Source organism: Helobdella robusta, assembly GCF_000326865.2.
Source record: "Helobdella robusta unplaced genomic scaffold HELROscaffold_46, whole genome shotgun sequence".
NCBI classification, from domain to species: domain Eukaryota; kingdom Metazoa; phylum Annelida; class Clitellata; order Rhynchobdellida; family Glossiphoniidae; genus Helobdella; species Helobdella robusta.
The window spans coordinates 1,175,592-1,188,948 of NW_008705138.1; the positions used below are offsets into that span (position 1 = coordinate 1,175,592).

Sequence of the window (13,357 nt, forward strand, 5' to 3'; positions counted from 1 at the left end):
GGTCTATTACCAACACATATATATATATATATATATATATATATATACACATATATATATATATATAATTAAAAAACGATTATACTCATCCTAGGTTCTGAGGAATCAAAAACACACTAACACTGTACTTGAATACATGCTAAACGTCGCATCAAAAGCGGGGATCTTTTAGATATATTCAATGCCGGTCACTGCATATTCAATTTTATTCAGCAGAAAGCATGAAGACACAGAAGCTCAAACGAGGTTGTATGGCCACCCAAACCAAATAAAAACATTTACCTACATGAAAATAATAACATAAATGAAATGAAAACAAGTTAAATTAAACCAAAAATGAGCAGAAATAACTTAGAACAAAAATGATCATCAAAACAAAAACAATTGAATTCATATTAGAAGTTTTTCTAAAATAACTTAAATAATTGAACTAATTAAATCATATCCTGTTATAAAAAGTTCTTCATAATTAAGTCAAAAATCGATTTTTTAAATTGTCCATAATTAGATACTTGTAAAACTAAACACGGTAGTTTTAACCACAGTTTTGAAAGAAAAACTGAACATGAAAATAAAACAGTACGAGGGACAATACAATTGTATAATAATGGAGTGTGTCGAGTTGTTCTTTTACAATATTAAGAAGATTTAATTAAATATGAATTAAACATAACAAATTTCTTCTTAACTATAACATTAAACAAGAATAATAATAATCTGAGTATGTAGGCTACAGTTTAGGAATAGACAACAAATTAGACAACGATAAATAATCTGAAATATGATCATATTTTTTCAGATCATAATAAATGCGAATAAAGAAAAATAAACATTTTTCTAAGGTAATAATATGAGACTTAATGTAACGACCCCAAACTACAATACAATAAGTGAAAAAAGGATAAATAAAAGAATAATATAAATTAAGTATACACATTTCGGTAAGAGATATTTTAGTCTATAAATTATCCCTAGATTTTTAGATACTTTGTTTGATATGCAACTTAGATTGCTTGAGATTGTAACACCTAAAAAGACTAATTTGTCCAATCGACCTACCAAATTGTTACTGTAGAAAATAGAGAATGTTAGCAAATTGGTGACAATTTTAGGACCAAAAAGAATCACATAAGTTTTTGATAAATTAATTTGCAGTTTATTATTTATGATCCACAAGTGAACCCTTGCGAGCTCTGAGTTAAGAATACATTCAACTTCACCTATGGAATCGCCAGCCGCCAAAATGGTAGTGTTATCGGCATACATAATATATTTAACAGCCTTAGTCGATCTGCATAGATCATTGATAAATATACCTATTAAAAAAAACAGGACCAAGTACAGAACCCTGAGGCATTCCAGAGACAATAGACAACAAGGAAGAATGATGTTTACATATAACAACATATTGAGATCGATTTGCAAGGTAATCTGACACCATTATAACAAAGGTCCCCTAATTCCATAATGCGACATCTTCGTTAACAACAACTCATGATCGATAGTGTCAAATGCTTTTTTTTTATATCAATAAACGTACCAATGGTGTGTACCAATTTGAAGTTGAAATGGTTTCCTGTTGCGATACAATATCCGTGTTATTGTTGAGCACCTCTCTAGTAATTGCTAATCATCGATTAAATGATTTCCTATTGCACCTGAGTGAATGCAGTTATTTTTCGAGCCAATATAGTAGTGTGCCTGATATATTCTGAATTTCGGTGCCCGCACTCATCGATAGAACATTTAAAGGAATATATCAGGTAGCTACTTTTTATTATTGACTTTTTTTCTAATTACAATTATTTTTAAAGATAAGGCAAGAAGTTCTGTTATTAACATAGTAAGTTCTAAGGGGTAATTTGTCATTACCGTGTACTGACGTTCTTCATGACTATTTTTTAATATTATTTAATCCGTGTTATATGACATAGACAAGTTTTTATAATATATTATTTCCAGTAGTACAGTTCAGAGTGTCGTAGTCAGAGATTTTGGCCGGAGTCGGAATTATTTGAGGGCATGGAGTCCGATTTTTTATCCGACTTCAGAAAATGTTATATATTGAACAACAAATTTTTTTTTTCTGAAATTTTTTTAAGATTTTTTTTAGATAAATATATGCTGTGATAATATACAGTGATGAGTAATCATCTTTAATACCGAAAATAAATGTTAATAATGCGAATAAAATCACATAATTTTTTCTCAGTACGTTATAAAACATAAAGTAATTTTACTAAAAAATAATTACCTTGACTGATTTTAAGTGTTTTTAAAGAATTTTCTTCTCAGTAGTGATGAAATGGTGAAACTATTATCCAAAATTTGAAATTTTTTTTCAGTATGTTTCAACATAAAAAAACACAGTAATATTACTTAAAAACAATTACATTGACTGATTTCAAGTGTTTCTAAATTATTTTTCATTTATTAGTGATAAAAAGGTAAAATTATGATGCAAAAACTAAAATTTTTTCCGGGAGTCGGATTTTTTTGAGGGGCTTTTTGAGGGATATTCTTAATCCGACTCCGAGACTCTGGTCTGGTTGCTTTTATCGTGTTGCTCTATTTTAAGATTATTTAAACCACTCAGAACCTACATAAACGGACACACACATACACAAACACACATATATATAAATAAATGTACGGACGAGGTCGACTGGCGCTTCCAAATCAAACTTATCATAGTATTGTGAGACATTGATGATGAGGAATTATTCAAAAATTTTGAAAAAATTATTAAGTTTTTTAATTTTTTTATTACAAATAATTAGTTAAAAAAGGCATCTGTTTTACAATAGAATATTTACAAAACTTTAAAAAATATAAATCTTAGCTAGGCTTTTGGTAAAATTTGGTCAATTTTATTAATCTAAGAACAAAATTCATAAGCAATTCATGGACGTTTATATTTCAATTAAAATTACAACCCTTTTCAATGATCGTTAGGGGAGGGGGAGATGCACCACCTAAGAAAAAGAATTCCGCCTCTTCGTTCGTCGGCAATATAGCATCTGATTCTACAACAAACCTGTCAACATCCTCTAACCATTCATCCCATTTATTGTCTTCCAGGAAATCATTTTTCTCATCTATTAGGTTCATTCTATATTTGCGATTCTCATTCAAATGATTCGAACTTGGTGCGATGTCAGGATGACGTTGATCTACTTTCTCACGTTCAATTCCGGTCAAATACTTCTTACTCTGAAATTTAAAAGTAAAAGTTAACGCTGTATGCCAGTAATGGATTAACAAAAACTTATGGGACACTATTTTCAGCTCACTTTGACGAATTTTGTGAAAAAATTTGCCTCAAGAAACTAAGCTTAGTGAATATTTTAGTTCAATTGAAGACTAAAAATTTAATGCAAATTTAACATGAAAATATTTCATAATAAATTAAAAAAAGTGAGAATAATAAGACAAAACCAGTTCACACAGGTTTCTTAAAAAATTCATTTGATGTTTGGAAAAACGATCACATTGTATATAATGGTTAAACGTCTACATTTAAAAAATTAGACATCTCATATATTTGGCTCATCATAATAAAAAACGGGAACAATTAAAAAAACTTCAATCTTGTGAACATATCTAGTTCAAGACGTATAAAAATTATATATATATAGTTAAAAATGGAACTATTATAACATGACTTTAGAAAACTGTTTATCAGAAGAAAATAATAAAAACAATTTAACTTACGAATGCATCTGATTTTAAATTACATTCTAAGTTTTCTTTTTTGCTCAATTCATTTGTCGAAAAGTCTTTGAGAAACTCAGGTAATTTTAGATCCTGTTTTGAAAAGTTTCCCCTCTGATTCTCTAATGTCCTGCTTTGAATTCTTGAAATCATTTCTATAACATCAGCAGGACAATCCTTTTGCTGCATAACATTCTCTGCTCTTTTCTCAGGCTTTTCAACATTTGTAGAAGCTAAATTTGTTTGCAAATAACTGAACATTGTTTCTGTATCCAATGAATGTCTGGGGAGTTTGTTTAACGATGCAGATTGTTTTCTGATATTGTTGATGTCGCTGTATTGTGACAATGCTTGTGATTTGTCAACAGATGCCCGACGAATAAAATTAAAAAACCCCGCCATATTTTTTTCATTTTCTTTTTTCTTAACGTCTGATTTCAATTTACGAAACATCAAGCCACTTCTGAGCGTCTTCTTTTTACATTTCTTGGCAACTGTTTGTTCACATTCTGTATTGTCATCATTTAATATTGAAAAGTATAAAGGTCTGCCAAGTTTCTCATTCTCTTGACATTTGGTGTAGATTTCTGATAATTTGAATCTTCCATACTTATCTTGCTTCATCAACATATATATCTGCAATTATAAAGTAAATTTGTCCAAACAGTTGAACCAATATTTTATTAAAAAGATCGCTTTAATATTTAAAAATTGTTTTTATGTTAGATAAAAAAATCTATGTATAACTTGACGAAACTTTAGTTAAGCTTTAAAAAACATTTAAAATGTAAAAAATAAACAAATAGAATTAAAAAAATGTTACTAAATACTATCAATAAACTTCAGTTAACAATGCTACTAACATGTTTTTGTGCATCATCAAATATATCAGCACATATAGAAGACTGGTTCAGACGGTCTTCAACATTTCGCTTAACACTGTAATCAACATTAATTTGCTCTTCTGAATGCTCGCATAAATGTTCATTGTAAATTCGTCGTGCAGATTGCATCAGAACTTCTTTTTGTTCGGAATCATTCATTCCATTTGTGTTTAAACAATTCTTTTTGTAATCATTACATTTCAACCAAAAAATCAGATTTTCTGAGCAGAGTTCTTTTTTTAAAAATTCAAAAAATATTTTAACGCCTATATGATCTTCAAGAAGAAAATCGAAACTCCGAGCCCAATATTCAACACGACTCGACTTAGTCTGATTAATTTCATCAATTGCTCCAGATGAATATGATAATCTTTGATGGTAATTATCAACCATTGCACTTTTTGAAAAATTGTTTTGATCAGTTGAACTCACTACAACCTCAGTTCCACTTTTTTTCTTTTCCATTTTTGACATGTCATCAAGAATTGTACCCAGAGATAAACAAATTGATCGATTATGTAATAAACTAGTATTTTCTTCTGTATTTTCTATAAAAATAGTGTCATTTAATTTGTTGGAAGAATTAGCTGGGGTATTTACGGCAAAACCATTGCACGAGTTATTTGAATTTACGACACGAGTTACATAATTTGGAGTAAGACATCTTCTTTCAGGCAGTTCAAGACTATCCTCCTTTAAGGCACTTTTATTGCATTGGACATGATCTTGCTTTAAGATATTTTCTACGGGATCTGGAAACCGAGGCTTAAAGAATTTATTAGGGGTCGCAGGATTCATAAATGTTGTTGTATGTATTTTTGGAGGTAAATTATTGTTATAAGAATTAGTTTTTTTAAACTCTAACGATTTCGTTTTACTGAGGTCAGAAGAATTCGATGAAGAATTTTCTAGGCTTGCAAGTACATTCAAATTATTTAAATTTTTTTCAATGGCCAAAACATGCTTTACATGTTTGGCAGGTATGCTGCCATCGCTTGGAAATTGAGAGCAGTTAGTTTCACTTTCATTGTCTTGCTTGCATCGAATTTTCAAGATGTTTGCAATGTTTTGGTGCTTAGAATGGGATACAAGTAGTAGGTCGATTTTGAAAACATGACAACATGCAAATGGTTGGTTGACCTTTATTTGTCCCACTTGCTCCGATGAATGCGATAAGATCAAAACAAAAGATCTTTTGTCACCATTAACATTAGGGTAAAAACAATCCTTAATAGCTTCTGCTTTAAATTCAGCTATTATATTATTATGCATATTAATAAGGAAAATCTTTTTTAGTTTCTTACTAATTGATAGAACTACTAACTCTTTTTTTTTACTAGACTTTAAATGTTTTATGGCAACTGTAGCACAATCACTATATGATGATTTAAAAATGGGTAAGTCAATAGAACCAACGTAAAAGACCACAAACTGAAGAGGATCATCATCATCATCGAGAACTTTGTAATTAGAAGCATCAACATTACCATAATTTGTTGACGAGAAATGATTTTTTATATAAGACAGAACATAGTTTTCATTAGCAAAACAATCTTCGATGTGAACTTTAGAGGCATCACCACCCCCGTTAATATCAATTTTATCTCTTTTTCTCATTAAGTGCTCGTTTTCTTTTTCTATGGAAAATTTTCTAAGTCCTTTGATAGAAAAACTTGATACATGGGATTTTGGCAGAAAGGCTCTTGTAGATTGTGATTGGTTAGAAATTATATTTGAATTTTCAATTCTTTCAAACTTGTTTTTAAAAAACTTGTCAGTTTTTCTGTCTGGTTCGTTTTTTATGGTGAACTTTTCATTTAGAACATCTGGTGTTCCCTTGTAAGATGTAGAAGTATATTTGTCCATGGGCAGTTTTGAGCTTACAGTTTTGTGAACTTCTCGTTTAGGGATGCTATTAAAATTTGCTTTGCAATGAAAATCATCATTTTTACTGGTGTGGCAATATTTTCCATCTCTATGCATATCTACATTTAAGTTGATCTTATTAATTCCTGAACTGTAAAAAGGTTTGTGGGAGTAGAAGTCATCACCTTCATCGTCATCGCCATCACTAGATGAACAATCTTCCTTGTACAGATAGGTTGAGTACTTTGGTGTTGATGTTACAATGCACCTTGGTGAATTTGTATAATAATTAACAATTAATCAAATCCTATTATATCAAACCCTAATAAACATAATCTAATTTTACATAGTTATTTTCCATAATAAAATACTTTAATGTATTAATATGTAATATATTGATTAACTAATAATAATAAAAATAAAATACCACTAATTATATTTAAAAAAGCAATAGAAAGCATTTTAAGTTCTTGAGAAAAATTTAAGCTTCTTTAAAACATAAAATAAAAGAATCTAAAAAACAAGTTAATATAAAGTTTTTTTTAAACCATGCTTATATCGATCATTCTCTATTGCTATTGAATTGCTATTTAATGAGTTAGATCGAATGTAAATGTGTACAGATGTGTATGAATGATATGAGGTCAAATAATTTTGTTTATTTAATTATGTACAGTATGTACAGTTGTGGTATGTACAGTATATTAATTATTCTCTACTTTACGTTTTGTTAAGTAAGTGAGATACTTTTATATCTATCATCAACTCTGTTGGTGGATGGATTATTATTAGTTACGATGATTTCTAAAAGTTATTCCACTTTCTTGTATTTATTGCTGTAAATGTATGTGTGCTTTCAATTGTTGGAGTGTGTGAGTGCATGTGTGTATAATGGGTGTGGGTGTGTACACTGCGTGAGTCTGAATTGTGTTATGTGGCATTATTTAGTATTTTATTTTATATTAATGATATCTTTATTTTATTTTCATTTTGTTTTAGAAATACTTATGTTTTTTGATCGAGCATATTTTCTGTATATTATTTATTTATTTATTCCAGAATATTTTTGTTTGATTGATTAACGTACTATCTGTGTTATTTATCCATATTTTTATTTGCATATTGTCCTCAAAATGGTAAAAAATTGAAAAACTCATTTTGTTTGGCACGATTTTCAGCCACGAAGAACCACGTTTAAAATTTTAAAAAAAATTTTTTCTATAGTGCTTTTATAGTTAACAACATATCAAAAAACAAAAATGAGTTTCTTTCTTTAAAAAAATGAAAAAAAAACAGGCAAAACATTTTTTCAATAGTAAATTTTTATATTTTTTTATCTTAAAATTATTTTTGCAACTTATTAAGTGTAATAACAATGAAAATAGGCTCCAATAGCACTTAAGCAATATCCTGAGCCTTGGAAAAATAAAAAATTGTCTTTAAGATTCTTCAAACATTGCCCTGGAAAGAAAAATTCTGTCGTTGTTATAGAAGGTTTCCAAAAAGTATCTTTTTATAGAATGTTGAAAATATCTCAAATCCATTTTTGAATAAACTGCCATTTCTATTGGCAATACAATCAATTTTCATAAATGGTGACATGATAATAATTTAATTTTTTTGTGCAAAATATATTTTAACTTTGAACAATAATTTTTATTTGTTTTTTATTGCACTCTTTTGTAAATGTGTATAAAATATTTCATTATAATGCTCTGGCTACATTGAGGTACTACTGTTAAAATTAAAAAAATTCAGAGATGGCCGAGTGTGAACTTTTTTAAAAAATGTTCAAATTGACTGAGAATGATTGATATATATTTATTATATTATATAAGCATGGTTTAAAAAATACTTTTTTTTTACTTTACCTAGTTTATTAGATTCTTTCATTTTATGTTATTAAAGAAGCTTTAATTTAACTTTATGTGCACACACACATTCAAAACACAAAGTGATGTTGCTTCACATATTAAAATGTCTGTCTATTGCATTTTTGTCTGGTTTACCATCTTCTTACATTTTAGCTTCTCTTCAATGTCCAGAACTGACTCGCAAAAGTGGTCCTAAATGTAAATAACCTTTCTACTAGCAAGACTTCACTTATTCAACTACATTGGCTACCAATTCGCCAATGAACTGTCTATAAACTAGCTCTACTCACCTACAAAATAAAACATACAACTCAAACTTTTCTTCATCATTATCCTCATTCTTTCACTCATCATCTTCGTTCTTCATCATCTGTTCAGCTGCATCAACCAATCATCGATTGACAACAGAAGCTTCACTTAGAGTTCTTCCATATGAAATTGCACCCAGCTAACATTTGTCAACAACTACTCTATCATACTCTTCAAAAAAAGGCTTAAATTGAACAGGCTTTCAGCAATGTTACCATCCAAGAGACATCCAATAGTCCCCAAAGCAAAGCACAGGTGCTCTTGACTAATAATAATAATAATAATAATAATAATAATAATAATAATAATAATAATAATCTGACTTCAACTCCGAAAAGTGTTATGAATTAAAAATTTTTTTAATTTTTTATTCTGAAAATATTTTTTTAAGATGGTTTTTTTAATGATAAATATGTGTAGCAATATGCAATTGTCTTAAATACTGAAAATAAATGATAATAATGTGAATAAAATCACATAACTTTCTTCAGTATATATTGAAATAAAAATTTAAAGTAATTTTATTAAAAAATACTAATATTAGTATTTTATTCACTAACTATTAAGTGTTTTTTAAAAGTATTTTTCATTTAATAGTGATATTTAAGTAAAATTATAATGCAAATTGAAAAATTTCTCTAGGAATCAAAATATTTTGAGTTGAATATTTTTCACCTAGCTTTAAATTATATTGTGTCGTCATTATATGAAATTTTATTTGCATATAAATATAAATTTTTTAATTTATTCATAAATTCAAAATTCAATTAATTTAACGAAGTTTGTTCAATCTTGATTGGACAATGGAGAAAAACAGAGTATCTAATCAAATATTTAATTGTTATTCTATTGTAATTATTCTATTGTAAGAGTATCTAATCAAATATTTAAATGTTATTCTCATGTTATTTATTTACTGACACTTTTCTTTCCAATCCCTTCACTGCATTCTCTGCATCTCATCATTCCAATACATTACACATCTAACTAGTGATGTTACATTCAATAAATTTAACCATTTATCAACATAAGTTTCTCTCTCTGAAAAGACATGCTTGTCTAAGTAAAACTTTAAAACTAAAACTAAGACTGATTGATAAAAACAAAAACCTTTCACGAAATCTTTCTTGAAAACGTTCATCACAAGCATCATTTTCATCGGGAAAATTATCATCATTTTCCACAATTTTCAACATCAACACACCAGAAGCAGTTCCAATCTCTTTGATGATGTCTTCGTGCATCCATCTACGTACATCTCTTCCATCTTTAAGTGGTAAAATGTAATCAATTAAAATTGAGACAATAAGGTTGGCACAAACTTAATTTTAAAACATTTAAAATTTTAAATGGTGTTTTAAGCAAAACATGACATTTGCAACGTAAAAAGTAAATTAATTTCAAAATTTGATTGAAATAATTCACAATATAAAAATGTTTCACAATTTATCTCCAATTTTGGTGATTTCAGATACTATATCATTAGCATACTGATGGAAAGATAAGGTATATGGTGAGGTCAGATAAGAATTGTATAAATGGCTAAAAGTAAAAGACCTCCACACACAGCACAATACCCTCCACAGTAAAGATCAACAATCAGCTGCTTCCTCTTGAACATCAGCCAAAATTGCTAGGGCTCACTTTTGATACAAAGTTGACCTTTTCCAATCACCACAGACTGTCGGCATCAAAGCCATCAATGGAACTACTTTTGGGCAGGATAAAGTCACACTATTACAAGTTTAAAAAGCAATTGGCTGCTCCATAGTGTCCAGCTTGGTTACCCCTGACTTCAATTTCAAACATCATCTGCCTACAACAAACTCAAAATGCAGCCTTGCAGTAGTCACAGGATGTCACAAAGCAGTATCAGAAGAAAATCTACTATCAGAGTGCAAGTAGCTGTCGATTAAACAACATACCGAACTACTACCTGCTCAATTCCTACTACAATGCCACAGCCCTCAAAATGTTTGCCTCGCCATTACAGTATCAAATTGCCAACTCTGCAGCGTGAAGATACTATTTTCACCAGGTTCTCAAACTCAACCGGTCATACTGACATTATTCAGTCACAAAACGATAAAAGCAGCACCAAACGATAAAAACATCATTAAACAAACTTCATAAAAATGCTTTACAAGCCGCAATTGAATCGTACCATGCATCAGGGTTGCTCAATGGAGGGCCTCCATCCACACCATCAATAGACAGAACAGAATCAACACTACCCAGCGCAACCAGGCGGACGCTAGCCCAACTCTGCTCCAGCCATAGCATTCTCCTTAATAGCTACAAATCATGAATTGATGATGGCATCAACAACATTCTTCCCCTCTGCCAAGCTTATCAGGTCAATGTACCTCATCTATTCTCCTACATCACTTAGTATAGTAGAACTCTGGAGTAACCTGGTTGCAAAGTGGCTTAGATCTTGCCTGGACCGATGAGCCAGTGTTGAAACAGGGCAACAACAACAACATGTTATGAAACATTATATTCTACTTTACAATCTTATACCTCATTCTACTCTTTCCTGAAATGTACGTTTCTGCTTTTATGGTATTTTCCTTTCACCAAGTTTAACTCTGGACCTGACACATTGCGTATGTTATTAACCTATATACTTTTGCCAATAAATATTATAATAAAAAATATAAATGCACAACAGCCATAGCATGCATGAAAATATGAATCCCTCTTTTAAAAAAACATTTCCATTGTAAATATGTTATTTTATTTCTAAATGTGCTAAATTAAATATTATTCTAATTTAAATTAAATATTTCACAAAATTTATTGCAAGGTAAACAGAAAAATATAATTTTGGCTATTTATTTAATTTTATGATTACCTATAGATAGAATATAGTCCTATAATTATTATTATTATATTATTAATAAAAACAAATTTTACATGTTTCTGACTAAAAATTTCATGTCCTACCCATATTAATAAAATTAAATTAAACTTACTAATTGCAACGAGGCAATCCATTGGTCTCAGGCCTGACCGTTCGGCAGCGCCACCAGGCACGACAGAATCCACATAGCAAGGTTGTTGTCCAACAAGACTCAATCCGTAACCATGATGATGATCCCTCACTAACCGAATGTTTCTAATTATAGGCCCATCATAATATCCATCATAAGAATTTCTATTCATATTTGAATTTTTTATAAAATGTTTAATTGAAACTTATTCTTACATTCCTTTAAATAAATAAATTAGAGCGAGCGCCATCAAATCAAGTTGATATTGTAAAACTAATTTCATTCAAATCATTTCATCTTCACGGTGCACGAACCGACGACAATTTGTACCAAAGAATCAACAATAACATCACGTGATTTAATATACGTTCGTTTATTGGCCGCCGGTTACTTGAATAAAATGAAACTCTGGTCGGTGGGAAATTCAAAATTATGAACATGAATAAGTAATTGTCAAGCAATCACATATATACATATATACAATATACATATATGCATATATATATATTTTTTTATTTGAACAAAGCACAAAAAGTAAATATACTTGTAGTAGCGCCTAAACTAAAAATAACTATGTTCTTTCTCGTGCCTTATCCTTTCAGGACATTGGCGACCATCGACCTCCACAAAACCCGATCTTTAACACTTTGTAGTAGTAGAAATGTGGTGACATTGAACAAGTGACACAAGGACTTCACGAATGTTATTCGCTGTTGACCGCGATCTCTTTTCCCTGCAATCTTTCCAGTAGTTGTTAGAATTTTCATTCTTTAATGTAACCAAAAAACTTTAACTGCCCCCGTCGGATTATCCGTAGTAATTTCCTCTTTCATAACCGGACTGTTTTAATACATCTTCATTCGAAGTATGAAAGGTCTAACTAACTTTCATAATTCTTCTCAAAAACCACATCTCAGCGGCGATAATCATTTTTTCGCATTTCTTTAGAAATTGTCCGGGACTCAGAGCCGTAAGTTAGCACAGGAAAAACGTAACACCCTAACAGTTTTAATTTTGTTGATATTCTGATTTTACTCTAAATGAAAACAAAATTGAAAAATAACTTCAAGAAAGACACTTTATTGCAACAAACAATTACATTGACCAAACGATGGACAGTTATTGTAGTAGTGGTGGTTGGTGGTCAACTTCATTTAAAATCCACTTTAATACTGCAACACACATACAAACACACACAGACAGACAAACAAACACACACACACACACACACACACACACATATATATATATATATATATATATATATATATATATATATATATATATATAATATAAGAATGTTCAGATAAACAAGTGAATGCATAGCAAATTGCAAAAAATTGAATTTGATGTGTTATTTACAATACAATCACTATCATTATCAGTACAACCACTATCATCATCATCACCTTCCCCACGAACCAACCTCCATTATAATTGTCATTCTCCCAACCATCATCAATATCATGATCATCCCCATCATCACCATCTTCATCAAATTTTTTGTCATCATCCTCATCACCCCCCCACCATCACCACCACCATCATCATCATCACAAACACCATCGTCATAATAATCGAATCACATTACTTCTTATTCCATCCACCTCATCATAACCGTTATAATAATTTTCCTTCCTATCATCATCATCATCACCATCTCCATCTTCCTCCTCCTCCTCATCATCTCCATCCATCTCCCTCTCCTCATCAT

General features: G+C 29.9%; 1 protein-coding gene across 1 annotated transcript; it reads right to left on the bottom strand.

Moving 5' to 3' along the window:
• Positions 1-4,293: 4,293 nt before the first annotated feature.
• Positions 4,294-4,991, bottom strand: HELRODRAFT_85561 (hypothetical protein; the record flags this gene model as incomplete). The annotated part of the gene is made up of 2 exons (XM_009026226.1): positions 4,294-4,350; positions 4,578-4,991. Coding segments are annotated over 2 exons (471 nt in total), but the record flags the coding sequence as incomplete, so codon positions are not given.
• Between the last annotated feature and the right edge of the window lie 8,366 nt (positions 4,992-13,357).